We start from the raw sequence: 26,906 nt of genomic DNA, 5'->3' as shown, positions 1-26,906 counted from the left end.
TTATCTACTTATCTACCACAGCTTTTCTACCATGACTTCTTTGTACAATTCATAAATCACCAGGACATGGCTGTGATGACTGGGTTACAATTCCATGTATTCGGAATATTCCTTTTTTAGCAGAAACTTTTTTCACTTTTTTTCTTTCTCTCTTTTTAACAAATAAGATGCCTTGTACGTCCTGGAAGTGACACTTAAGAACTCTGAACCTTCAAATGACCAATTTTCTGTCTATCAGAATGCTAGCTATGGGAGAGAGATATTTAGTAACCTAAGCTGGCCTCAGCAATATTCCTGTAATATTTCAGCTTTGTAAGTGCTGGGATAACAGGTGTAAGCTAACAAACACAGCAAAAAATCAGCATTTTTAAACAGAGGAACAGAAGACTAGGAAGCTGGTTCCTCCTAGTTCCTCTATACATACCTCTAACAGGACTTATGCTTTAAGGAACAGCTTTAAATGATTTGGTTGTGGTTTGTTAGTTTTAATAAATTTAGTCCCTTGGCTATTTTGTTTTGTTACAATAGCAAACAGATAGCCCTGAGATGGAAATTACCTTAAAGACTAAATTTGGGACATTCTGTTGTTATCAAGTAGTGCCTGTGAAACAGCAATTGCTCATGAACATGTACCCAAGAAAGTTCTCAGTGATTACCAGAGAGAATAGGGCTATAAAGTCTTTCTCCATTCCTTTGTCATTTGGAATTTGAGGTAATGGCAACAAAGCTATACCACTGCTTCCACATCATCCACTGAAATGCCTTTTCTCTGCCAACATTAGTGCCTGAGGTAGAGTCAGCTGGTGACCTGCAAAGGCACATTAAAGTAGTGCCTCCAGCCTCTACAGGGTTCAGATAACTGTTCTTCCTCAGCCCTTATTTCCTGTCCCAGTACAATTGTTACTGCTCAGGCTGATCCACAGGCTCCAATTGCAGAAGACTATGGTCAGAAGAAAAGCAGCTTGAAAACAGAAGTATGTTCTAACTATAGCTCACTTACCTAGGATTTTATGTGGGGTTTAAAACAGTCTACACCTGGAATAATTAATGTATTAATATTATTACTCTGACAAAGTATACTATTACTGTGCTTCTAAGCAACCAGAAACAAAAGAATATAAAATTTCTAATTAGATTCTGTTTAGGGTGCTTAAGGCTCCTATCCACACTCAAGGGCAAAAGTACATAAGTTGCCATTAAGAATGGCACCAGCTCTTGTCAGTTTATCGGTCAGCAAAACCCAGAGCCTCTAATTGTGCCATTGCGTTCTGAATTATAGGTGTGATGAATCAAGGAGTAACCCCCATGGTAGGGACTCCAGCACCAGGTGGAAGTCCATATGGACAACAGGTAAGCCTCCTAATTTAATTTTCCTTGGACTCAAGATGTTTTAGCCATCTACCTTCTCAGAACATGTGCCAGTTATCTTTTTGACATAATCATCTGTTCCCATGCTCTTTCAGGTAGGAGTTTTGGGACCTCCAGGACAGCAGGCACCACCTCCATATCCTGGTCCTCATCCAACTGGTCCCCCTGTCATACAGCAGCCAACAACACCCATGTTTGTGGCTCCCCCACCAAAGACCCAAAGGCTTCTCCACTCAGAGGCCTATCTGAAATACATTGAAGGACTCAGTGCTGAATCCAACAGCATTAGCAAGTGGGACCAAACTCTGGCAGGTAAGGAGAGTCTTATTGAAATACATGTTTCCTCCCGGTACTCTCACTACTGCAGGCTCTTATACAACATCCCTTTTTTCTTGTAAAGGGAAATAAATTATATATTTCATAGAATAGATTTGGAGTTCTTTGCATATTGACCCAAAAAAATGGGCTAAAAAAAAAAAAAAAGAATCAAAGCTCAGCTGTATCATACTACCATCTTCTCAAATACATTCTGATCCTTTTTTCAGGTTTTTTTTTTTTTTTCAGATATTTGAGCATTTAAAAAGAGAAAACTGGAAAGTTTATTTCTTTAGTCTGCCAAGCTATTCATTTAGTTGAATAGGAAATGTATCTACAGTATATAGTAACATGGTGTTACTTGTCTTTCAAAAAGAAATTGGAAGCTTCTACTCTGCCTTTGTCTGGAGTAAGAGACGGTCACAGTTGTCAGAGTAATAAGCACTTCTGTGTAATAAGCACTTCTGTGCACTGAGCCAGCCTGATCCTGGTTGATTCTTAATTTTTGTTGTTTTGGCTTATGTTGAGAACTAGCTCTTAACATGTATTCTTGATTAGTTGCCTTCCTCCTCCTGACTCCTAAGAGCTGGGAATACAGGGATGTGTGTGTGAGGAGGCGGGGGGGGGAGGGAGAGGGAGAGAGAGAGAGAGAGATAGAGAGAGGGGGGGGAGAGAGGGGTAAGAGAGAGAGAGAGAGAGAGAGAGAGAGAGAGAGAGAGAGAGAGAGAGAGAGAGAGAAGAGTACCATATGCATGCCTGGTGTCCACCCTCAGAAACCAGTAAAAGACATCAGATCACTTTGAACTGTAGTTATGGGCAGTTGTGAGTGGCCCTGTGGATGCTGAGAACTGAACCCCAGCCCTCTTTCTACAAGAGCAGCAAATGCTCTTAGCCACTGAGCCAGCTCCTTATTCATTTTTAAACCCAGCTAGGAAATGTTATCTCTTTTAAGAATATTAAGTATGATTTCCCCTTAGGCATCTTTTATAATATTGAAGAAATCGTTAATACTAGAGGTGTCTACAGTAGTGTTAGTGGTCAGATATCAATGCCTAATAAACACTGCTATGATTGTAATTTATATCACATATTCATAACTTTAATAAATAGTTTTTAGTATAAATACATCTACCCTTAAAACTGGGGTCATTTTATCATTCTAAAATTCTAATGTCTGTTTATACTTCAAATTTTCAGCTAGAAGACGGGATGTCCATTTGTCAAAAGAACAGGAGAGCCGCCTACCTTCTCACTGGCTCAAAAGTAAAGGGGCACACACCACCATGGCAGATGCCCTCTGGCGCCTGCGGGATTTAATGCTTCGAGACACTCTCAATATCCGACAGGCATACAACCTAGAAAATGTTTAATCCCATCGGTGTTTCTTCTATGGAAGCAAAGAGTTGTGGAGTGGTAGCCACTTTAGTACTGGGGTGGGAGGGAGGGACAAAGGATGGATCATTTTTACTGCATTTACATCACACAGCCCTTTTTTATATAAGGACACTTTTAATACGCTGTTTCAAGTTTGGTTTTGTTACATTAAGTTGACTATCAAATACACAAAAGATTTTTTTTGCATATGTTTCCTTTGTTTAAGACCAGTTTCATAATTGGTTATATAGTAATAGTTTTATCTTTACTTGTTAAAGGACTTAAATCATCAAAGGTTTTGGCTTGGCTTAGGGTTTTGGTTTTCTTTTATAAATATATATATTATATATATATATATATATACACATACACACACATATAAAAGAAAAAATGAAAAAAGTTTACAAATTTAAGTTGACAATGAAATGTGAAGTTGGTTCTAGTTTACATCTTAGAGGAATGTTTATGTATGTTTTACATGCCCAAATATCTGCAGGTTTTCTCATAAGTAAAGCGAAGTGCTTTGAAAAGTTTAGATTATACCTGTGTGGCAGATGCGGCATATTTGCTCTATTAACACAGAGGCTTACAGTAGAAATCTAAAGTCAATGCTTTATATATCCATCCACAGTTAGACATCTGTATTGTCAGTGATTCTTGTAGAACATATGCTCAGATCTGAGTTCTATTTAGTTTTGGAAGGTAAGTTTGAGTACTTTGGATCAGTTTATAATCCAGTTTATGGTATTAGTTTATGCCTTCATGTTATACATATATGATTTGAAACTGTATGTCTGTTACCTTGAAAAATATTGAAGTACTGAAGTGTGCATGGAGGTGGTTTATTTTAAGCATAATACCCAACCTAAGAAAGAGTATAAATGGACACATGCTGTGCCTTGCACATAACTGTGCAAGGGTGGATTGCCTATATATACAGGTGTCCTGGATTTTTTATTTCCTTGTTATCAGTTATAGTATTTTGTTTTTTTCAGGGTTGGAAGATTCAACCACAAATACTTTCTAAAATATTTTAAAATTCAGCTGTGCTTTGGATTATAGAAGGAAATTATACTTTAAGAAAAATGTTCACAAAAAAAGACTATTACAGATCCCAACACTTGGACTTAGTGACCTTGTCTTTTCTTGAGACCTGGTCCTACTACCAACCCTGGCTGGACTGGAACTCACTGTATAGACCAGGCTAGTCTCAAACGCCTGCCTCTTCCTCCCAAGCACTGGGATTAAGGGCAGGTACCATAATGCTCAGCAAGCACAACCCTGTCTTTCTAACATGGCCCTAGAGTAAACACTGAGGCAGTGTGCAGCGCTCAGGCAGCAGCAAACATTTCACAGGATGGTGGTTTTGAACCTGCTTTATTCTAATTGGATGGCTGTGTGGTGCTGATGCTGCCACTGCCCTGCTGTTCATTGAGAATGATTGTTCAATGACACTCTTCCTTTAAAATATTACGGATCAGTACTCGTGTTTAATTGCCATGCTTAATCAATCATGAGAACAAGAGTGAGGAATGGAAAGCAGTCCCTGGTAGCTACTTTAAATACAGGAGGCCTGTAACTCAGTACCAGTAAGTAGTCAACCACTGGATCTCAATCTTCATCAAGTATTTTAAATAATCTCAAATTTAAAAAAAAAAAATGTACTGCAGAGTATGCCAGTATTTTATTGTTAAACTGAATCAAATAAATCTTTGATTCCTGGTTATTTGGACCATTGCCTCATCATGGACTATATAATATAATCAGATTCTTTTCTTTTTAGGTATCCTACACCAAAGAACCAGAAACTTAATTTTGGTAAATTATTTATTTATTTCATGCATTCATTTTCTTTTTCTTTTTAAAGTTTTAAATGAGGCTCCTTGGGGAAGTCTCTAAAACCACTTCACTACCAGCAGCCAGGGGACTAGAGGCCAGAGCACTCTTCCTCCTGGTCCTTCCCAGTACCCTAGTGCTGTAGGAACCAAGAGCCAGTCCCAGGTTCCCTATGACAGTACAAACCCAGCACAGGGTGCTGTGTCCCGAAGGCAAGCCCTGATTACCTTTTTAAAAAATGAATCAATTAAAAGCATTCAAAGTACTATTTATTTTAGAATCATGCTTTTGGAGAGTATCAGTGATTACTTAGGGTATAATATTTAAGATCAGACATCTTCAAAAACAGAAAAAGCCCTGACTTAAGGCAGTAAACAATACACTTTCTCATGACTTTTAAGAGCTGTAGTAATGTGGCTTAGGAAATATAATGACCTAATTGTTTTCAAAATGTAAGATCCTGTGAAGAATTTTGTTTATGTTGGGTTGGGGACCTATAGGTTTAAAATAGAATGTCAGCCAGCTGACTTAAAAGACCTTGGTTTTACCAAGTCTGTCTTCCCCTTCTGAGGACAACTGAGTGGGTGAGGGACACTTGTGTAAAACCTCCAAACCGATGTTACAATTTTCAGCTTGAGCGTTCGTTTCCAGACCTGATTAAAATTTGGTTTATTCTGATTTCTGTACTATATCACTATCTGAGGTTTTATGGTAACTGGTTCTATACCATGTATGTATCACATGTTTGTTCATCAAAGCTTTTTAATCCAAATAAAAACAAGAGTTTGCAAAGTGATTTGGATTAGCCAGGTTTGGTGGTTCTGTTTAAGATGTGTCAAATGTTTGGAGCAGACTGAAGAAGACTACTACAAGCCCTGATCTCATCACGCTGAGGATGGGATGCCAGTTCAAGGAAGAAAGCACTTCTGGTCAGGGTGAGATTCAATATGTAGACCCCATTTGTACCCTGATATCCCCCACATCTCTCAGGATTTGCAGCAAGAGCAGAAACAAAACAGGTTTCAAACAGGAAGAGCAAGTTTTTGAGGATAGACGGGGTATCTATCTGAAGCAGAGAACTCATTTTAAACAGCTTAACTGTGACCATAAGACAATTGGTCCAGGTAAATCTTTAGTTCTTAAAATGTGTCATACCTTTAGTAGAAAATGATGGTAAAATCAGCAAGCTGTTTTCTTCTACCACTTTGCAAAGCCCTGTGATTCTATGCTGAGATTGCAGGAAGGGATACACCGCCACCTATGCCCATGAGTAAAGGATCACTGATACCTAACATTTCACCCAAGCCCTGCACAAATACTGGCATATGGTTTTGTACTTTTTAAATTTGAGAGTATGTATGCTACGTCACCTGGCTGAAAGCTCAGTACTGAATAAATTAACAGACTATTACTTTCCCCCTCAATGGGGTATTATGTATTCATGTCTTGGTGTTGGGTCATAAATGTGGCAAGGTGTTTTGATACTCCTTTACAAGGAGAAAAATTACTTTGGAAAACTCCATGGTCCAAGAATACACTTTTCTTGAGAGGAAACTTACCGTGAAAAATTCAAACATTAAAAATTAAACTAATGTGATTAAGTAAACAATAGGGATTTAAGTAAGTCTTCCAGGACAGAACTGCGAGAGAGAAAACTATCATTCCTTCATTGCTTACTGTATGCCTGACATAGGTACTCTCCCCATCAGTTCTCATGACAGAATGAAGCTCCAAATCCCATATCTTTTTCCCAGTATCACAATTGGAGGTAAGTTATAATAAGTGCTGTTTTTATCTACCTGGCCTAGTGTCTCACACTTTTAGTCCAGATACTTAGGGGGATAAGGTAGGGCGATCACAGGCTCACGCCAGACCCTGTCTTTTTTTTTTAAAAAAAGTAAAAGGATGGACATACTTGTCTAGTATATACAAAGCCCTAGTCTTAACTCCACTACTATTCCAGTCATAAAAATATAGCATCCTAGAATCTGTAGTGTAGTTTTGAAAAACTAACCAGTATTTCAGGAAGTTAAAGACTTATACCCTGAGGCTAGAGAGATGGCTCACAGGTTAGGAGTGCTTGCTGTTCTGCAGGACCCAAGCTTGATTCCCAGTGTTCACATGAGGTAGTTCACAACCTTCCCAGCTCCAGGGAATCCAGTGCTGTCCTCCACATGTACCTGTTCTTACATACATACTTAAATGGACACAGCCACATGCATGCATACATACATACATTCATATAATTAAAAATGTTTTTTCCTTTAAAGGGCTTCACAAATAATTCAGACTGCATTGCAAAACATCTTGATTGACCTTTGAGTAGCTTACGAAATGTTTTGTGAGGCACTGGGTGAGTTTTAGGAAGATAGTATCTAATAATGACTTTGGATATAGTCAAATAGAGACTAGAACTATGAAAATTCTTTGTAAAGGCAATTTTTGTACTAATAAACAGTTGCTAAAGGATTAGTATTCAGAAAAAAATGTGTATGGGTGTTTTTGCCTACATTGTATATATGTACAACATATGTGTTTAGTGTGCACAAAGGCCAGAAGATGGTGCTGGATTTACAAATGTCCCCTTGAAAGAGTGTGATCTGAATGGAGCTAAGGAAGCAGAAGCAGGGATTTCCTTGGATTTAAGGCCAACGCAGGGAAGAGACTATAAAACCACAAAATGGCTGAAATCAAGACTGAAAATTCATGTTTACTTTATTAGCTTATGAAGATTGGTTTCTGATGTATCTTCCAGCCTTCTCTGATACTGTCTTTCTGAAGCTTTTCTACGGTAGACATCATCTGTATCAAACAAAAAATTTACTTACTTAAGAAACAAGATTTTTAAAATATATATTTATTTTATGTTATATGCATTGTTATTTTGACTGGATGGGTGCATAGCTGTGGGATCTCCTGAAGCTGGAGTTACAGACAGTTGTGAGCTGCCATGTGGGTGCTGGGAATTCAACCTGGGTCCAGTGTTCTTAGGTGCTGAGCTGTCTCACTAGCCCTGAAACTGGGAATCTGTCTCAATGGCAGAGTGCTTGCCTAACATAAGGAAACCTGAAGTGCCGCTTCCCACACTGAAACTAACAATCAGTAAGGGTTATGATGAGTCTAGGATAACAGGATAAATGCCTGTCTTCAAAGACAGACTCATGTCCCAGAATCATGTCCTGGTAAATCTTTCTAATCTCAAAGATTTCCTTTGCTAGGGCTCTCTGCTGCTCCTTTCCAAGGTCACAAAACCTGAGTTGGGAGAGAGGTTTTTATCACTGGCTGCCAGCTCAAGTGTCTTGCCTATTCATCTGTGCCTTTTTTGCCATCCATATTCTTAGGGGTGAAGTGCTAACCCCTTGGCCTCCTTCATGTCTCCAGTTACAGTGTTCCATGTTCAATGCTGCTCAGACTACAGCTACTTTTCCCAGTCCTGGCTTTCCTGTCCTTGGAGTTCACTCCCTTCCTCTGGCCCTTTAGCTTTTCTCTTCCTGCCAAACCAGCTGAAGTTCCTTCACACTCTACTCACTACCTTGACTTCTTGACACCCCTCCAAAACTCCAACCAGAGATCGTTCCAACTGCCTCACTTCGCAGTCCATGCTGCCTGAGGAGCCTCAAATAGAATCCATTAACATGGCTGAAAGACAACATTCCCTTCCTTCACAGAGAAAGGCCACTGTTTTATCCTACTGGGCACTGGTACCTGTGAAGGTGGAGTCTCCCAATCTGCCAACATCCTCCCGAGCCCCCACATACACTTTTTCTCAGCAGACTGAATCCAAGAATTCCTGCATGCCAAAACAAGTGCTGTACCAAGTAAATAGCAGCCCCAGTTCAGTTCCAACCCTACCTTTCTCATCAGCATTTGTTTATCCTTCAGTCTCTCCTAGTTCAGTCACATTTCTTTATCACTTGTGATGGTTTATAGCTCAGGGAGTGGCACTATTTGGGAGTGTGGCCTTGTTGGAGTGTGTTACTGTGGGCATGGGCTTAAGACCCTCATCCTAGCTACCTGGAAGTCAGCCTTCCACTAGCAGCCTTCAGATGAAGATGTAGAACTCTCAGCTCCTCCTGCACCATGCCTGCCTGGACGTTGTCATGTTCCCGATAATGGACTGACCCTCTGAATCTATAAACCAGCCCCAATTAAATGTCCTTTATAAGCCTTGGTCATGGTGTCTGTTCACAGCAGGAAAACCCTAAGATACCTGTCTTCAATGATAACCTTCCTGGTGTTCTTCTGACCACTCCAAGTCACCTTAAACATGCTTTAAGTCTGATGCTTCCCTTACAGTTTAGCAGAATGGCCTGCCCCAAACTGTCCTCCTGAACTTAAGATCTTTAACCCATCTCATCATGTCCTACCTTGCACCCAAGATCACCCTGCTTATGTTCTGCACCTTCAGTGGAAGTACCAGCCTTGCCCTTCTGTCCTTGAGAAGCCTCCATGCCCCATCTCAATTACCAGACTTAACAACACTACCTCTAAGGTGTCTCAGGTCTACCCACTTCTTGGCATTCCTTTTGCCAGCTAGACTAGGCCATCATGTCAAATCTGGTCAATCATACACTGCCTGTATCTCTTATCAATCTCTTCAAAAAGAGTGCCTTTAATCATTAGGATGGATTCTTATTGTCCAGTCACCCTTCACTCTGTTCATCTGCTGCAGTCCCTCCAAACAGCATACACAAAAGCCTCCAGGTTTCCCTTACCGCTCCCATGAAGTGAAGACCATAGCTCTTCCCTTACCTAGCTAACAGTCCTAAATGTCTATTTTTCCCCAAAAGCTTCCCCCACACCACCTGTTCCAATGACAGGCCCATCCAGAACTTTTAGACTATTCACAACCCTCGTGGCATGCTTAATGGTGGGGAGTAGGGAGTAGAAATAGAACTTGGGCCTATGTGAAGCAATTATTGTATCACCAAACGACACCCAGCCTAATTCCCATGAGCTCTTCTGAAATGTGCCTTGTTCGTTAGATAATCTCATGGATAGTTATTAAACATTAAGTGGAGGCCCATGTCTATAAACCCAGAGGATGACTGCAAGTTTGAAGATTCAAGACCAGCATAGTCAGGCCCTGTTTTAAAGTATAGAAAGAAAAGTCAATGGAGGCTTGTAAAGAACAACCTAGAATTCTCAAATGTTACTTGAGAGACAAAGTGCCCAAAGGTTGGGAGGCCTGAAAGGAACTGGCCATTCCAGAGGCAGTTCTCAGAAATGCCAGACATTCTTTTTACAGTTTTGTACCAAAGACATAACCTAAGGACTGCGAATGGCGAGTGGTAATTATCTAGGACCGTCAGAATAACTTCCTTGTGAGTTCCGGCTAAAGATCTCAAAGGGCAAGGGACTTAACCTGAATTTCTGAGCCCTCAGGATTGGTCCCTCTTCCGAGTGCCTGAGCAGAGGCAAGTACCCTCTTAAAATGCCGGGAGAGGAGGAGGGCTGGATGCCAATGTGAACAAAATACTAGAGCCCCGAGGGCCTCCAGCCGTGCAGCGTAAGAACTGTCAAAAGACTAACTGGTCCTAACGCCTAAAGTGAAAGCAGCTCTGCAACTGAATGGAACAGGAGAAACGGGGGCTGCTGCACCCTCACTTACAGAAGGTCTCCTGGCCCACGCGCACTTTAATCATGATCCACTCCATCGTTCCTCCCAGGACAAAAAAGAAGGGCAGGAATCTGTAGATACCGAATCGCTGCTTCCCGGGCACTCGCTGAAGAGCTCGCCTCATCTGGGCCCTGAAGAACATGACCGAGGCCTCGAAGTGGGGTACGGGCGGAACCGGGCAGACTGTTGTTCCTTGACGCAGTATAAACACCCCTGTGTGTCCCGCGGTGTCCCGTAGACCGAGCAGCAAGACTCAACTGCAGCGCTACAGCGGGTCAGCAAGAGTTCGGTGGCGGAAGTTGACGAATCCAGAGCTTAGTCGGCTCCGCCAATAAGAATGTGGCGGGACTCTCAGACTATCCAATCAGAGTGCCGTTTGGGCGCGTGCTCTGTGAGGCTGGGCCGGTCTGAAGAAGCCTGCGCACGCGCCTAGATTCTGGAGAAACAGGAGAAGGGAGGGGGCGGAGTCTCCAACGTGGCGTGCAGCCCCGCCCTCTGTCTGATCTCAGCTGCTGGGGCTCAGAGTTTATTGCCGCGCCCCCTACTCTGCCATCGCCATCTTCTTTTGTAATACCCAGACCGGGATGAGGACCCTTTGTGAAAGAAATAAGCCAAAATGCAGTTACGAGACACTTTCTTTTATTTCTGGGATGTGATAGTTTGACTTGGCTTCTAAACTACAAAATTCGATATGCATTTTTGAAAACTTAATTTTATCATCACAATAAAAAATACAAACATGCTAAAATAATATAAACCTATGAGAAGTGGAAAAGTACAGTTATGGTAACTCGTAGGTGCTTTTTATGCATCACAACCAAAGTTGCAGAAGAGCACCAAGGTAAAGAGAGTGACTTTAGGTAAAGAGAGGCTGTCAAACCACATCTCCATCGGCACCCTTGTAAAATGGAGTGATGCTGTGAGGATTGACAATCTGAAAGAATTAAATGACAGATTGTGGGTGTTATGAAATATAACGCAGTGAGGAGGCCGGCCCATGCCAAGGTGTGTCACTGTGAAATTATACCATGCAACAGATCAGGTATGAAGGGGGTTTATTGGGAAGGGAGTAGAGGCAGTGGGGGAACCATGAGGACAGAGAAAGAGGAATGGTCATAAACACCTGACTAAACGCAGCCTGCCTTGTACCTCCCTCCTCCTAGAGGTACCTACCTCCGGGAGAACAGGCCAAGAAGAAGCCACACACAGCAAACCCCTGGAACCGGTTGCTGTTTCTCTTGGTTCTGAGTACTGGAACATGTACAATGTACATCCACTTGGAAGAAAATCACACGTGGCCAGGTCTTCACAGCCCACCTAGGTCATTGGACCTATAAGGGCTCAGTCACTCGCTCGCCTACCCTTTGGTATCCATGACTACCAGTACCCAGAACAGAATCTAGCACACCAGATCTTCAGCCTAGGTACAGGCGAACTACAAATGTACACATTACACACAATCTTAAACCCAACAGCCACGTGTGCTCAGTTAGGCAGCTCACCACAAACAAGGCCCTGGATACTGGGCCAGCCTTTCCTGGTGTACACCCGCAAACTAAGAAAACAGAAGTGGATGGAACGAAAAGAATTTTATTGAAAATCATGGCAATTCATCTGGGGGCCTGCACCATCCAGCCCATCCATTTACAGCCACCAAAACCTGGTGGCTGTAATGATCCTGGCCCACAGCCAGAAGAGTACGCCCAGTAGATAGGTTCCTCGATGAGTCGATCACCTGTGCTGGGTACCAAGCAACACAAAGAAAATGCTGCCTCAGTACACGCCAGCTGCCAGGCCAGTGGTCTTAGCCTTAGACAGCTTGGGACTGGTACTGAAGGCTCGAAGAGCCCTGTTGTCTTAGTTGAATGAGCAGCCTTGGCTCCAGTGAAACGTGCAATCAGTCAGAAACTGGGGCAGGGGCATGAGGCCCTGGGGCAGGAGAACTTGTCTGGAAAGAATGCGACAGAAGCGCAGAGGAGGGACAAAAAGACCCTGGGGTGAAGGAAGAGCGGTACACTCCAGTACTCTTGCTCCTCGGGCCGTCCAGGGCCTCGCGGAGACCCGAGCTCTTAATTAAGCTCAGCGACTTCCCGCTCAAGGGAGGAAAGGTGTCGCCATCGCCACCGAGATGACCAAAGGGGGGCGCAGAGCCCCTGGGCCGAGCGGGGACAAGGAGGCGGGGGTCGGCGCCCGCCCCGCCCCGTCCCGGGGACCTCCCGCCCCCGGGGCCGAATGGTGCGTCCATTGGCCGGATGGGCTCCGCGCGCCTCCTCTATTGGCCGGCCGCCTTGAGAAGCACGCGGCCACGGTGGCGGGCGGGCAGTCGGAGGGCGGCGGGCAGGCAGGCCAGCGGACCGGCGGAGGGCGGCCGGGGCAGCGTACAGGGGGCATGGCGGGTGCCGGACTGCGGGCGACAGCTAGGCGCTGGCTGCTGTGCAGAGGCCACAGCGGACCGCGGGCCGCCTCGTCCTCACCCTCCTGCCCTGGCTGCGGCCCGCCGGGTCCCGGAGCCCACTGCCCTAGCACCCCGCGCTCGGCGCCCGCCGACGGCGCGGACCTCAGCGCGCACTTGTGGACTCGTTACCAGGACATGCGGAGGCTGGTGCACGGTGGGTGACGCCGAGTGGGCAGTGCACCGTAGGTCGTCAGCCGAACGGTGCTCAACAGACGGCCAGGGCACCGTCCCGGGTGCAGGACGCTTGGTGGGGCTCGTGGGGGTCCCAAAACCTGAGGGCCAAATGGCATTTTAGAAAAGGCACCATCGGGTTGTTAGGACGAGCCTCTGCAGAGCACCGCTACTCCTGGGACAAGTAGGGGTTTTGTTTTCCGGAGGCAGGAGCTTGGAATGCCCGGAGCGGCGGCTGCGCACGCGGCTTCTTTGGTCTTACTCCTGGGTCCAGACGGCTGGCAGTAGCGGTAGAAACCCCCCCAGTCCCTCGTTCTCCTCTGGCCCTTAGTTGCAGTGCGTGGACAAAGACTGAGCGGTGCTCACCGACGGTACGACGTAAGGTGACACCAGCCGGACATTGCAGGCACCTCTTGGCTTGCCTCTGGCGATGTAAGCACTCTACACACTCAGCTAGAGGAACAAAAAAGTTTCTGCGTCCCCCCAGCCCCCGCAATCCAGGAGGAGTTGCTATAGTCAGAGCTGCACAAGGCACTTAACCCTCTCCTAATCATTCCCTTAGAATGGGCTGATGAGGCAGGAGATCTGAGTGCCGAACATCTGTCCATTTGTCTGGGTGGGTCTGGTGGGGCCCTGCCTCTGCAACAGATAGATGTGGTCTAGGCTGTGGCCCCTATCACTGCCCAGCAGGGTGGACCTCAATCTCACACCCTCTGAAGACCCTCGGTGGATTGTTGTAGATGACTCACAAAGAACAGGCCAAGCAGGAGCCTGCGGAGCTCCTGGAGGAAGCCTCAGGGGTGATGTGGCTTGCATTGTCTGATAAGAAAGAGTGGCCCTGACGGGGAGATTCCAGCTGTGGCTGGACTAGGGCTTCCACTCCAGCTGTGAGGAGAGCTGCACGCTGGCCAAAGTTCACCTCTTGACAAAATGCAGTCAGATTACTTGAGACCTCTTGAGTATGGTTACTCTTACAGACTGGGGATATTGCAGGGTGAGCAGTGTTATTTAAGAAGTCTTTGTTCTGCACCTAGAGTTGTCCCTCTGGGTCACCTGAGAAGCCTACCTCTGAGGTTGTGGGGGAGGGGTGATACTGAAAATATCCTTCAGGGACCTTCCATGTCTTCAGACCCTTACAGGCCCTCTGAGTTCTTGTGTGCAGGGTCATTTCCACTACTATACCAGGGTGAGCTAGCTCCATGCCTCTGAACCCTGACCCCCCTCATCAGACTAGGTTTTCTGAAGGAGTTTGAAGAAAACTGCCAGGGCCAGGGCTAGTAGCCCTTCAGAGAGCAGTGGGGAAGGACTGTCACCTAAGCTGCTTGGCCTCATGGGACAAGGGGGCTAAGCAAAGAAGAAAAGTGATTGAAGCAGGAAGAGCCCCCTGAATGTGCTCTTAGCTGCCAGGGTCTGCGTGGTTTGGTCAGGTGCCCTTGCCTCTCTGAGCTTACTCCTTCTCCGGGCACTGGAGGTGGTAGTGTGATTTCATGAGAGTAGAGAAAGGAAGGAGATGAGTTTTAAGACTCACAAGTGGTAACTACCAGAGCCCCAGAACCTGAAGAAAGGGCAGGGGCTAGACACTGGAATCACAAACACAGCAGACTACCTCTGGGTCACAGCCTACTCTCTCTTGGCTAACCCAATAACCCGAAGCTATGATTTCCTTGGTCCAGAAATGGGGTAAGTAAGCAGGTCCTGGGGGCTTCTTGCCCATCCTGCTTGTTCCCAGGAGGGTTATATGCCCCTGAGAAGACCCTTAAAAGCAGAGGCAAGATGTGGTCAGATCTCTGAAAGCTTGGACCACAAAGGTCCTGTGTATGCTTCCCAACCCAGGGGTTTTCTGGACACAGTGAACTCAAAAACAAAGTTGACATCCAAGAGTGTAGAGCTGTGGAAATATCCAGCTATGTGGGCAGCTGAGGCCCAGGGTCCTTGCGGCAGCAGGTAAGGGGTGTCTCTGAGGCGGTTCTTTAGAGAGAGGTGTGTGTTGAGCATATCCCAGTGAAGAGCCGCACTTGGGAGTCTTCAGAAGAGCTGCTCTGTGGTGCCTGGCCAAGGCAGCCAGAGGAACCAGCCACACCTGTTCCCAAACCTACACCCTGTACTTGACACTAAAGGAAATGGGGGTGGAGCCCTGTGTTCCAGAGGGGCCTCTGAGGCAACAGCTCAGCACGTAGAGGAGGTGTTTGCACAGTACAGCCACCACTAGACATACTCTGGAGCCAGAGATTTTTTGCTTTGTGATCAGGATTGGTGTGGCTGACAGATTCCCTGGAGAGTCTCCAAGACCATGCCTAATCCTGCCTGTCCCCCCTTCTGCTCTCAAAGTGACCAAGGGAATCCCAGGGCAGGACTTCTAGCTCAGAGGCACATCTGATTCTGCATATTGTATAGGTTCAGAACAGAAATGCTGCACAAGGTTCTGGCTTTAGCCCCCTTTAAAAGAAACTAGCCCAGGGCAGAGGTACTGTTCTTGAATTCACAGGATCTGATCCTGCTTGGCTCACTTCCCCATTACATCAAGCCCTCCTTCTCTGGGAAGACAAGGCAGGCCAGCCTAGGGCCCCAGAACCTTCTTGGCATAGTACAGGGCTTAGCTTCCCTCTGTGAATCTTTCAGAGGCTTTTGTGACTATTACCAGAAAAGAGCTGGGTTGTGTCCCCAAAACCCGACATCTTACATCCCGCCTATGGTAATTAGCAATGTTCCCCTGCCTAAGGCCAGGGAATGTCATTATGTGGTCTGGCAAGCCGTTGAAATCCGATTAGAAGGGCCTTCTATGGCAGGTGTTCCAAGTTGGCAGCCTCATGGGTTTTCTGTCCCTGTATAATTCTTGGGCCTCAGCCCCAACCCTGGGCAAAGAGGAAAAGCAGCATTCAAGGCATTGGCCTCCGGTCAGGTCAGAAGAGCAGGCTTCCTATGGGAGGAGTCCTCAATCCCTGCTTGCTGCCTATGTCAGGTAACCTGTGGACAGTGGTGCTCCTGGACAGGGTTTGAGCAAGGAGTGTGACTCTTCTGAGGACCCGTATCTGGTAGGACTTAGTAACCAGCCTGGGAGAGGCCCAGGTTCAGAATATGTGGTTGGTTAACAGAAAAGGGGGCCTGTGACTCTGACCCAATCCACAGAAAAAGCAGGCTAGCCCATTGCCAATTCTGCCTTACCTTGGCCCATTTTTCATGTTTAGCCTCTACTGCAACAGCTAGGATGTCATAATCCAGTATCTTGTGGGCACATGGGGACAGGTAACTAAAAGTCCTTTTGCCATTTTCCATACATGAGCCAATCGTGATGGTCCTGCCTTCTTGGATCTCCTTACATCTAGACCTTCTGCCCCCTGAGGTGTGCAGCCTCTTAAACCCAGCAGCTATCTACGCCAACAACGAGATCAGCCTGCGAGACGTCGAAGTCTATGGCTTTGACTACGACTACACACTGGCCCAGTACGCAGATGCCCTGCACCCTGAGATTTTCAATGCCGCCAGGGACATCTTGATAGAGCACTACAAGGTAAGGCCAACAGGCTGAGTGTGACCTTTGCCCCAGACTGAGTCCTGGGGTTCCCCTGGTATGCTGGGCTGGGGGCTGGCACTGCTACTGGCTTTTTGCCCAACAGTATCCTGAGGGGATTCGCAAGTATGAGTATGACCCCAGCTTTGCCATCCGTGGCCTCCACTACGACATTCAAAAGGTGAGTGGCTAGGCACTGACCAGCTTCTTCAACCTCCATCTCTCCTTATTAGACTACCCCTGCTTCAGGTGTGGTTCCCCCAGTAAAGGTTTTGTTGCTGAGGGTTGGGGGGGGGGTACCAGAAGAAGCTGGTTCAGGGCCAGCAGCCAACACCTCCCTCACCACTGGCCCTGCCCCCTCCTGCCCACAGAGTCTTCTAATGAAGATTGATGCTTTTCATTATGTACAACTGGGAACGGCCTACAGGTTAGTGCTGGGTCCCTAGCCCTACCCTTTTCTCTATGCTATACCGCTGCCTGGGCTCGGGCTGAGGGCATCTGTCCCCCCAACTCACCCCTAACCCAGGGGCCTCCAGCCCGTGCCGGATGATGAAGTGGTTGACCTGTACGGTGGTACCCAGCACATCCCACTATACCAGATGAGCGGCTTCTATGGCAAGGTAACCTGCCGTTACCCAAAGCACCCAGACCAGGGATCTTCTCTAGTCCTTGGAGTAGTGGCTGAGAGTTGACTTCCCTCCCCAGGGCCCTTCCATCAAGCAGTTCATGGACATCTTCTCTCTCCCAGAGATGGCTCTGCTGTCTTGTGTGGTGGACTACTTTCTGGGCCATGGCCTGGAGTTTGACCAAGTACACCTCTACAAGGATGTAACGGTAAGGACGTGGGGACTGTCCCTTAGAGGACACGAAGTCTGTTTGAAACATGGCATGCCTTCCTGTCTAGCATATCCTGACTGTCCCCTTGTTCCCTCCAGGATGCCATCCGGGATGTGCATGTGAAGGGCCTCATGTACCAGTGGATTGAGCAAGACATGGGTAAGGGTGGACAGTCGTCCTTCCCGTGGCCTGCCTGACAGGGGGTCACAGCACTGGCCCTTGCAGACCCATCTTCCCTTGCAGAGAAGTACATCCTGAGAGGGGATGAAACATTCGCGGTCCTGAGCCGCCTGGTGGCCCATGGGAAGCAGCTGTTCCTCATTACCAACAGTCCCTTCAGCTTTGTGTGAGTCCAGATCCACTGTATATGAAGGGGGATTGGGGGGAGACAAGGTAGGTGGCTGGCACAGTACCGCTCCCAGACCTCCTATAGCCAGTGCCACCTCCACACAGGGACAAAGGTATGAGGCACATGGTAGGTCCTGATTGGCGCCAACTCTTCGATGTGGTTATCGTCCAGGCAGACAAGCCCAACTTTTTCACCGACCGGCGCAAGTATGGGCAGAGCGGGGACTATGGGGCTGTGGGAGGAGGGTGGAGGCCCCACGCCAACGAAAAGATTCAGGCACAAAACCCAGGCGGCTTTGACTAAGTACTCTATGTGCTTAGGTGAGGACACCCCCTTGCTGGTCAACGTCCCACTTGATTGGGTGGGCCTTTACAGGGATAGGGAGGAGATTACCCAGATGGCAAATCGGGCTCTCTGCTCTTCACGCAGGCCTTTTCGCAAGCTTGACGAGAAGGGCTCCCTCCACTGGGACCGTATCACTCGCCTAGAAAAGGGCAAGATCTATCGGCAGGTAAGGACAGTGCCTGGTGGACAGTCCTGGGCTATACAGGGCAGCCTCCCAACCTTGACCAGGCTTGCACTGTGGGGCTAGAGCCAATGGCACAAGGGCAGGACTGTTAGAAAGGAAGCTAGATACTAGGGGATATGCTGGGGGATACTAAGAGAGCGTGGCCTTTTGGTCATGTGCCTGCACAGTGGCCAGGAGCCCTCTAGGCTCTGCTTTCCTCTAGCGTGGCCCCCACTTGCACCATGATTCCTGGGAACAGTTGTCACTGAACAGCAAAACCAGCCTGGTTGAAACCCTGAGGTGGGTGGGCCTTGGAGACAGTTTATGAATTGAGGCACGCCGCCACTACCCATCCCCGTATTCCATGTGGCTAGGAAGAGAGGCCAGATTTGGGGCATTGGTGGCCCAGGCTGCAATGTAGAAATCTTAGCTGAGGTGGTCCTGGGGCTGGGAGCCCACCCTTGGCCAGGAGATCAGCATAAAGGTGCCTCAGGTCAGCTGGCAGGCACATTGCCACTCCTGTCCCCTGTCCAGCACCCTGATCTCAAGTCTGATAGATGCACACTGGTGTCCACAGCTCTGAGGGTGGTGCTCCCGTCTTAGTATCCAACTGTGGCACACCCCTCTTTGTGGGAAGGTGACTTTCTTGGTGGCTCTTGAGCCTGACACTGTGTATTAGGCCCCGTTTAGTTCTCAGGACCCTTTCTCTAAGTCCTTGTCAGTCTTTTTCCCCCCTTTCTCCTCATCTGCCCTTGAGATTTCTGACCTAGGGTCCACGTCCCCCAAAGCCTTTCAGCTTCCCCTCTCATCTGTCTCCTCTTCAGCCTTGCTTCTCAGTTCAGTTCTCCTACGGCCACTCGCCACATCACTTTCCAGCTCTCTGAGGCTCTCTGAGTTGAGCTGCTTTGTGAATTGTGCTTTGCTGAGTGTGCATTCCCACCCTGGAGCGTGGGGCCTCTGGTAGCTGCTGTGCTTCCAAACTCTGGCCCCTCTGCCCCACCCCCACGCACCCCCAAATTCCTCGGTTATGTCTGTGCCTCAATGTTTCCATCTTTTCCTGGCTTTGGAGCAGGAAGAGCACATGGTCTGCTAGTAAGCTCTACAAGTTGTTCCACAGGGTCCCTTGGGTAGAGACTGAGGAGATTTACAAGAACTTCAGGGCCCTTTGCTGTAGGATCTGGGACCCTTCCTGTGGTTCGCTTCTCACAGATAGGGACTAAAGCCCTTGCCTTGGTAGGTGAAAGGCCACTGTAAGCGACCCTTAAGTGAGGGACAATCCACCCTTACAAGAGATGTTTCTGCTGCAGGCAGGGCTCCACCCCCTTCCCATTGGAAGGGGGAAGCAGTAAGGGCCACAGAGCAGAGAGGCCACGGGAAAGGGCAGCCCAGCATCCGGCTGGTGTTAGCTGCCTCTGGAGAGTTGGAAGGGACTGGTATAGGACAAAGCCTGCCTCCCACAGCCATTCAGGAGCATGGTTGGCTCAGCGGCGTCCTCTGCTCCCCAGGGAAACCTGTTTGATTTTCTTCGTCTGACCGAATGGCGAGGGCCACGTGTGCTCTATTTCGGTGATCACCTTTACAGTGACCTGGCGGTGAGGGGGTCTGACCCTTACCCAGGGAAGGGAGGGAGCCCTCGAGCCCTCCCAGCTAGTGCTGAGGTCTGCCTGCCATCCTTTCCCCCAGGATCTCATGTTGCGGCACGGCTGGCGCACAGGAGCCATCATCCCTGAGCTGGAGCGCGAGATTCGCATCATCAACACGGAACAGTATATGCACTCGCTGACCTGGCAGCAGGCCCTCACTGGGCTGCTAGAGCGCATGCAGGTGGTAACAACAGGGAGCTGGCGAATTGGACTGTGGCTGCACCTCCTGGATGCATGCTCAACAACCCCCAACCCCCATCGTGTTTCCCCAGACTTATCAGGATGCGGAGTCACGGCAGGTGCTGGCTACCTGGATGAAGGAGCGGCAAGAGCTGAGGTGAGCAGAGAGGAGCAAGCCTGGGCCAGCCTTTCCCCTGCGTGCCGACTGACCCGCACCATGTTTCTCTCCCTAGATGCATCACGAAGGCCCTGTTCAACGCTCAGTTTGGGAGTATCTTCCGCACCTTCCACAACCCCACCTACTTCTCCAGGCGCCTCGTGCGTTTCTCTGACCTCTACATGGCCTCTCTCAGCTGTTTGCTCAACTACGGTGTAGACTTCACTTTCTACCCGCGCCGCACACCTTTGCAGCATGAGGCACCCCTCTGGATGGACCAGCTGTGCACGGGCTGTATGAAGACACCCTTTCTTGGTGACATGGCCCACATCCGCTGAGGGCACTTTTATTGTCCTGGAAAAACCTTCCAGCCACCCTGACAAACAATAAAAGTGGTCTTCTGTGTCTTCTGTGTGCTATTCCAGTCATCACTTGACCTTGAGGACCCTCCGGGTGTCTGGGAAGTCCTCCTCCAGGACTGAATCCTGCAAAGAGGGAGGCAGGATGCAGCTAAGCAAGGGTAGGCCCAGGGCCAGTCCTCATAACACACATACCATCCAGCACACTTCCCACCCCACACTCACATCAAAGGGTTCACAAAAGATGTCACTGCTGCCAAAAACAGGGTTGGGGACAGAAACCAGGGTTGGGCTGGTCCCTTCTTGCCATGGGGAGAAGTCATCATCAGCATTATCTTCTGCCTGGAGGAGGAGAGTTGACTGATAAGCCCCCAACACCCAAAACAAGACCTGCCACCTGCCCACCGACACCCCCACCTCACCCCACCCCCTGCCACTCTTTACCTGGAAAGCAGTAAAGCCAAAACCTGGGGCCTTGCCTCGGGCACGCAGGTAGAGGGCTCCAGCTACCAGCCCCAGGAGTGTTCCACAAGTCACCACAACCCCCAAACTTAACGCCACAGGCTGAGGTTCAGATCCCAGCACTGCCCTCTGTAAGGAGAAAGACAAAGTCAAGGACTAGACCGGAGATGTTACCTCACACTTTGAGGCTTTGTCTTCCCCTTCCCCATACTCACAGACTGGGGAGGCGCGAGCAGGGGGCTGGCCAGAGTGTGGATGATGCCATTGAAAGCCATGATATCCCACACAATGACGTGGCTAACCAGAACTGCCCCAGGCACCTATGGAGAAATGCAATCAGGCCTAGCAGGTAAGCAAGGGCTGAGTCAGTAGGGTTTCGGTCGAGGCCAGACTCACCAGAGGAACCAAAGAAATGTTGTCAGGTCCTGTGTCACTTATGAAGAGGCTGAGACCTGAGTGAGCAGGAAGCAATGTCCCCCGGCTGGCGTTGGCACTCAGAAAGGTGGCATTAGACGCATGGAGTTCTAGGTCTGGGCCACTCAGCGTCTACGAGCAGAGCAAGATCTGTTGGGTTGGGCCTACTGGAGAGAGCAAACTGCCCAAGCCCCTCCTGTTACCGTGTTGTCCATAAAGCCTTCATTGATAGGAACAAAGAGTGTCTTGTAGGTGAGCTCATCATCCAGGAAATCCAGAAAGTCAAGGCCTCGCTGGGTGGTATTGGCATAGTCCAGCAGCATCTGGTGATGAGACGGGGCTGTGGGTAAGTAAGCCATCTTTAGAGATCCCAATGCCTGCATTCCCATTTCTGAGGCCCCTGCACACCCCATAGAAGGTGGAGAAGTTGGCAGTGGCAGCCAGGACGTCAAGCAGCTTTCCGTTGCACGTGCTGATCCCGTCACCCACGTAGCCGACCCGACACTGGCAAGCCACATCTGCAGGAAAGGCGGGTCAGTAGCTCTCGGGCTCATTAAGGAAGTGGCAAGGGTAAGCAGAGGTCGGCGGAAGGGACATACCTTGCACACGGTAACAGTAGGCATCCCAGCGCTCCAAGAGGTTCTTGCGGATGCCAAGGCTGATCACACCTACCCTGTTATTACCACAGTCTGCCGCTGGGGTGACAACGGGGTGGGCAGCAGAGCCATTGGCCAACCAGCCCACAAAGCAGACATGAAAACCTAGCTGTAAAGTCAGGAGGAGAGGCTGAGACCAAAGCCCAACTCAGTGGCCTTCCTCAGGCTTAACTCCTACCCCTGAGACCTGAGCACCTTCTGGGCAGCGGAGAGTTGAGGGAGCGAAGCCAGGATGGCTCCCTGGTCCTCACATGCTTCCTTGGCCTCTGAAAAGGTCAAACCATAAGGGCCACTGGTGGCCTGGATATGGAAGACACCGGCCCGTTTTTCTGCAGGAAGAGGAGGTATATGATTAACAGGACAGTAGGCAGAGATAACGCAGTGGGGTGGGGGTGGATAAGCAAACACACCCTGGAAATGTAGGTCAGTGCACAAAGCTTCTGTGTGGCAGGGTGACGACTCTCCCAGGCACCGGTCCACAGGGGGTTCGAGCTCCTCTAGACACTGCAGCCCATCACCCACGTAGCCTACGTGGCATTCACAGCGCCGTGTGTTCTGTGGGCAGGGAGAGGAGATGTCTCACAGAGACCAGAAGACTGGGGCCTCTGCACACTGGCTGCTTGGCTCCCCACCTGCTTACCGGACCAGTGTTAAGGCAGTCAGCATGCTCACTGCAACCTCCACGGTGGCCATCCAAGCAGGGATCGCGAGCTCGGCAACTCCAACCATCACCCTCATAGGCAGGCAGGCAGGTACAGGTGACCACTGTGCCCACCTGGCTGCAGTTGGCATGCTTACTGCAGCCACCATGCCCCTTCTGGCACAGGTCTGCCACTGGGGGCAAGGAAGACATGGTTGAGCCAGGTCCCAGAGTGGGTCCAGGGCACCCTACCTGCAAGTCACGGCTTACCTGTGCACACACGGCCATCCCCTTCGTAACCCAGGCTGCACTCACAGCTGTTGTTTAAACGGCACATGGCCTGGGGTGCACAGGGTGGGGTGCACACAGGCTGCAACTCTGTCCCAGGACCCATCCCATGAGATCAGGTCAGTAGCTGGCCTCCTAGCCGCTACACCTCCCATTCACCCTTGGGGCCTCCACCTGAGTGTGCAGCTAGGGCATGCACTAGTGTATACACTATGCTGCACAGGCTCTGGGGTTGCTCACCCAGCTGCACTTCACAGTGCGGCCCAGTCCAGCCTTCATTGCAGAAGCAGGAGCCAGAGCCCCCAAGACCTTCATCGCAGCGCCCGTGTGGGCCACAGCGGCAAGCTGGGGAGAAGAACAAATTGACACACAGACCGAAGGAGACGGCGGGGTGGAACGGGACAGGGAAGAGAAGGCTCACCTTGGCACTGGGGTCCAAAGGCACCGGGAGCACAGAGTTCACAGGCTGTCCCAGCAAAACCCGGATGGCACTTACACTGCCCACTTCCGTTTATGCCATCAAGGCACGTGCCGTGGTTGCTGCAGGGGCTTCTGGGGCCACCGGGGCAAGCTAGGGAACAGAGCAGATGTTAAACGGGACTGGACTCTCTCATAAGAACACGCCCACCTGCATCCATCTCTGCCAGGTTCTTCAAGGAATATCAGTCCTCTCCTGTCCCCACACCACTGAGACCACACCAGACCCAGAGAACACCCAACCCTCCCGCGCTCTACCAGACATGAGTCTTCTGTATACCAGCCCTACTTCTTATGCATTCCCTACCCTAGAGCACCCCAATATCCTTTTTAACAATGTATTTATTTTATATATGCTCTATCTGCACATATGCCTGCGTGCCAGAAGAGGGCATCAGATCCCATTACAGATACTTGTGAGCCACCCTGTGGTTGCTGGGGATTGAACTCAGGACCTCTGGAAGAGCAGCCAGTGCCCCTAACCACTGAGCCATCTCTACAGCTCCGAGTATCCTTTCTTAAGGGCGGTGACTGGAGCTTTGTCTCTGACCATCTTGGGAACTAGAGAAACTAGTCAGCTCATCTGTAACCCTCTGCTTACCGCGGCAGTCAATGCTGTAGTGACCAGGGCAACAGCCAGGCTTCCAGACGGTGGTGACACAGTTGCGGTGGCAGCCCCTACCCACGTGGTTGCGGTTCCAAAAACTAGGCATTCTCCATGAACTGCCAGGCATTGTTAAGGGGTGCAGTGGAGTTGCCCAGAACTTGGAGTAGTGGCGCCAGCAGGCCTCAGGGCTGCCCTGGGTCAAAAGGATTCAGGCCACAGCCTGAGCTTGGTGCCTTGACTCTACCCCAACCCTCATCTCAACCTCCAGCCCCTTACCTGCTCCCGCGAGCCCCGAGGACAGGGTGGCTCCAGCCCACAGATGCTACAAGTCTTCTGGAGGAGATGGAGCCAACACTACAGGGTCAGGTGGATGGACAGATGGGCTGGGCCCCTGCCATGCCCCTGTGGCCTGTGGCCTTCCTCACCATTTGAAGTGGCTGGGGTTCAAAGCGATCACAGCGGGCACCAAGGTCAGGTGGTTCCAGCAGCTGGTCAATGCCATAAGCCAGGCCACCTTCAAAGGGCAAGTGCCGTTGCACAATGCGGGCCTCGTCTTCACCTACCATGAGCTCACCCTGAAAGGGGAAAATACAGGGGTTATAGGCATTGCAGCCTCTAAAATCCCTGCTAGTTTTCCTTAACCACATCTTCTCCTTAGACTCACAGGCCGGGTTAAACCACAGGAGAAAGAGATGGTGTTTCCATGCATGGTTCGGAGTTGTCCCAGGTTGGGTAGATCAGATGCCAAGGCCTAAATAAATGGAGATGTGATTGGAGTTGGGCATGTAGGCTATAGGAACCAAAGCTTGGGTCTGTGCCCACCTCAATGTTGCGAATCACATGACCGCGCAAAATGGCTGCCAGTTTGTCGCGGTGGTCCTCATGGTAGAGCCAGTTCTTCCGATCAGGAGTCAGGGCTTGCAAGGCAGAGTCTGTGGGCCACAGCATAGTGAAGGGACGATGGGATGCATCTTGAAGCATGGGCAGGAGGCCAGCCACCTGTGAGTTGAACAATAGTCTGACAGTTGGAGATAAGGCTGGACCACAGGAAGGAGGTCCAGAGAGACCCAGGCATCGAAAACTAGTCATACTTAGCTGCAGACATCCTGAGCAGTCATTCCCTCATGTGCAGGTCTGAAAATGCCTTAAATTACAGTGAGCCATGTGTATGAACCATACTTCTATGAACCATTTATATACTTCTTACCTGGGATAATGTGTTATCCAAAAACTAGGCACAATACGAGATAAATAGGGCTGGAGAGATGGTTCAGCAGTTAAGAGCACTTCCAGAGGATCTGCACCCACATGGAAGCTCACATAGAATTTGCCTTAGATCTGAGACAATTCCTTCTTCCTCCTCTGTAACTCCAGTTCAAAGATAACGCAGACATACGTGCAGCAGACATACGTGCAGCAGACATACATGCAGGCAGACATACATGCAGCAGAACACCAATGAACATAAAATGAAATTTTAAAAATTATTTAAAAACCACTATGCATATAAAGGTTTTTTTTCAAAATAAAGAATGTTACATATTTGCAGGAAAATGGATGTAACTGCAGATAATAACATCATGTGAATTAAACATGTGTCAGAAAAACAACTATTGTGTGTTTTTTCTTTCACTCGTGGTTTCTAGATTATGGATAGAATCATAAAATCATGCATGTGTATATGTGATTTAAGTAAAAGTGAAATTGTCAAGGGGAATGAAAGAATTAAAAAGGAAGGGGTCAGAAGGGGGTAGGAAGGGATCAGAGAGCATCCCCAAAATATGTAATGTTTGCTTGTATAAAAATATTCTTTATTAAACATGGTATCATGTACCATGAAGATTGTTACATAATTTGCAACAAAAACAAACATAAATATTAAACATTTTATTGAGCTATTTCTGGGTTGTTCAGTTGAACATTTTATGCTTAACCTGCTTTTGTTTGTGTGTATGAGACTTGGGGGAAAGAGCGTGTCTTGTCACTGCACACAGACCCTACAGGAGTTGGTTTTCTCCTGCTGCGTGGGTCCCAGAGATCGAACTTGGGTTGTCAGGCTTGGCAGCAAGCAGTCTCACCCACTAAGACATCTTGCCAACATGACTGAATATCAAATTGTGGGTAAGGGAGCTACTGTTTATGGGCACACATGCAGGGGTAATTTTCCACACACCTTTGTTGCACACTTCCTCATGTGTGTTTACACTGGGAGGCTCTTACGTTGTACAAGGAAATTCACATAGGCACATTCATTCCCAGAAAGAGGTAAGCCTACATACGGTTGCACACACACACACATCTACACACATCTACACACATTGCACATATTTACACACAGACACATACACATTGCACACATAAGTAGACCCATGTTCCTAAGAACAGTAACATCAGCAGGTGGCTGAAGACACACACATTGTACACATATGCACACATACACATTGCACACATTCACACACATACACACACATTCCACACATATACACAAAACACATCGCACACATTCACACACAAACACACATTGCACACACATTCACACACAGACATACACATTGTACACACTGGCAAACCCATGTTCATGAGAGCATTACCGTCAACAGGCGGCTGAAGATCTTGTAACCAAAGCGTTCAGCAGCGGTAGTGACGTTTCTCTGGGAAAGAGCACACATGAGTCACATGGTC

General features: G+C 48.6%; 4 protein-coding genes across 15 annotated transcripts in view; 2 read left to right on the top strand and 2 right to left on the bottom strand.

Annotated features, from left to right (window-relative positions):
• Positions 1–3,096, top strand: part of PBRM1 (polybromo 1) — a 70,143-nt gene extending 67,047 nt beyond the window's left edge. For all 12 annotated transcript variants that reach the window (XM_080926605.1, XM_080926601.1, XM_080926604.1 and 9 more), the window contains 3 exons: positions 1,280–1,350; positions 1,464–1,680; positions 2,881–3,096. In XM_080926605.1, the coding sequence (XP_080782731.1) occupies positions 1,280–1,350; positions 1,464–1,680; positions 2,881–3,053 (461 nt within the window). In that variant the 3' untranslated portion in view covers positions 3,054–3,096. The remainder of the gene's footprint in view (positions 1–1,279; positions 1,351–1,463; positions 1,681–2,880) is intronic.
• Positions 3,097–7,590: 4,494 nt separating this feature from the next.
• UQCC5 (ubiquinol-cytochrome c reductase complex assembly factor 5) lies at positions 7,591–10,781 on the bottom strand. Its single transcript, XM_080926608.1, has 2 exons — positions 10,505–10,781; positions 7,591–7,695 (listed from the first exon to the last, which is right to left on the bottom strand). Exons 1-2 carry the CDS (start codon positions 10,653–10,655, stop codon positions 7,604–7,606), a joined length of 243 nt encoding a protein of 80 aa, XP_080782734.1. The 5' UTR covers positions 10,656–10,781; the 3' UTR covers positions 7,591–7,603.
• A 2,121-nt stretch (positions 10,782–12,902) lies between these two features.
• Positions 12,903–20,659, top strand: NT5DC2 (5'-nucleotidase domain containing 2; the record flags this gene model as incomplete). The annotated part of the gene is made up of 14 exons (XM_080926645.1): positions 12,903–13,122; positions 16,463–16,647; positions 16,754–16,828; positions 17,019–17,074; positions 17,174–17,267; positions 17,353–17,481; positions 17,583–17,643; positions 17,728–17,830; positions 17,938–18,039; positions 18,263–18,344; positions 19,847–19,933; positions 20,025–20,165; positions 20,257–20,321; positions 20,398–20,659. 14 exons carry the CDS (start codon positions 12,903–12,905, stop codon positions 20,657–20,659), a joined length of 1,662 nt encoding a protein of 553 aa, XP_080782771.1.
• STAB1 (stabilin 1) overlaps positions 20,624–26,906 on the bottom strand; it is a 29,921-nt gene continuing 23,638 nt past the window's right edge. Inside the window, exons 50-69 of the mRNA XM_080926644.1 lie at positions 26,816–26,875; positions 25,047–25,223; positions 24,889–24,975; positions 24,650–24,799; positions 24,501–24,557; positions 24,219–24,417; positions 23,562–23,711; positions 23,381–23,485; positions 23,123–23,230; positions 22,853–23,046; positions 22,623–22,767; positions 22,408–22,541; positions 22,156–22,321; positions 21,965–22,074; positions 21,760–21,879; positions 21,539–21,688; positions 21,358–21,462; positions 21,125–21,271; positions 20,906–21,022; positions 20,624–20,806 (exon numbers count right to left, since the gene is read on the bottom strand). Coding sequence (XP_080782770.1) covers positions 20,750–20,806; positions 20,906–21,022; positions 21,125–21,271; positions 21,358–21,462; positions 21,539–21,688; positions 21,760–21,879; positions 21,965–22,074; positions 22,156–22,321; positions 22,408–22,541; positions 22,623–22,767; positions 22,853–23,046; positions 23,123–23,230; positions 23,381–23,485; positions 23,562–23,711; positions 24,219–24,417; positions 24,501–24,557; positions 24,650–24,799; positions 24,889–24,975; positions 25,047–25,223; positions 26,816–26,875 — 2,538 coding nt within the window. The 3' untranslated portion in view covers positions 20,624–20,749. The remainder of the gene's footprint in view (positions 20,807–20,905; positions 21,023–21,124; positions 21,272–21,357; positions 21,463–21,538; positions 21,689–21,759; positions 21,880–21,964; positions 22,075–22,155; positions 22,322–22,407; positions 22,542–22,622; positions 22,768–22,852; positions 23,047–23,122; positions 23,231–23,380; positions 23,486–23,561; positions 23,712–24,218; positions 24,418–24,500; positions 24,558–24,649; positions 24,800–24,888; positions 24,976–25,046; positions 25,224–26,815; positions 26,876–26,906) is intronic.

Source organism: Micromys minutus, assembly GCF_963924665.1.
Source record: "Micromys minutus genome assembly, chromosome: 12".
Lineage (NCBI taxonomy): Eukaryota > Metazoa > Chordata > Mammalia > Rodentia > Muridae > Micromys > Micromys minutus.
The sequence above is the reverse complement of the archived record's forward strand: the minus strand, read 5'-3'. Positions and strand labels throughout refer to the sequence as shown.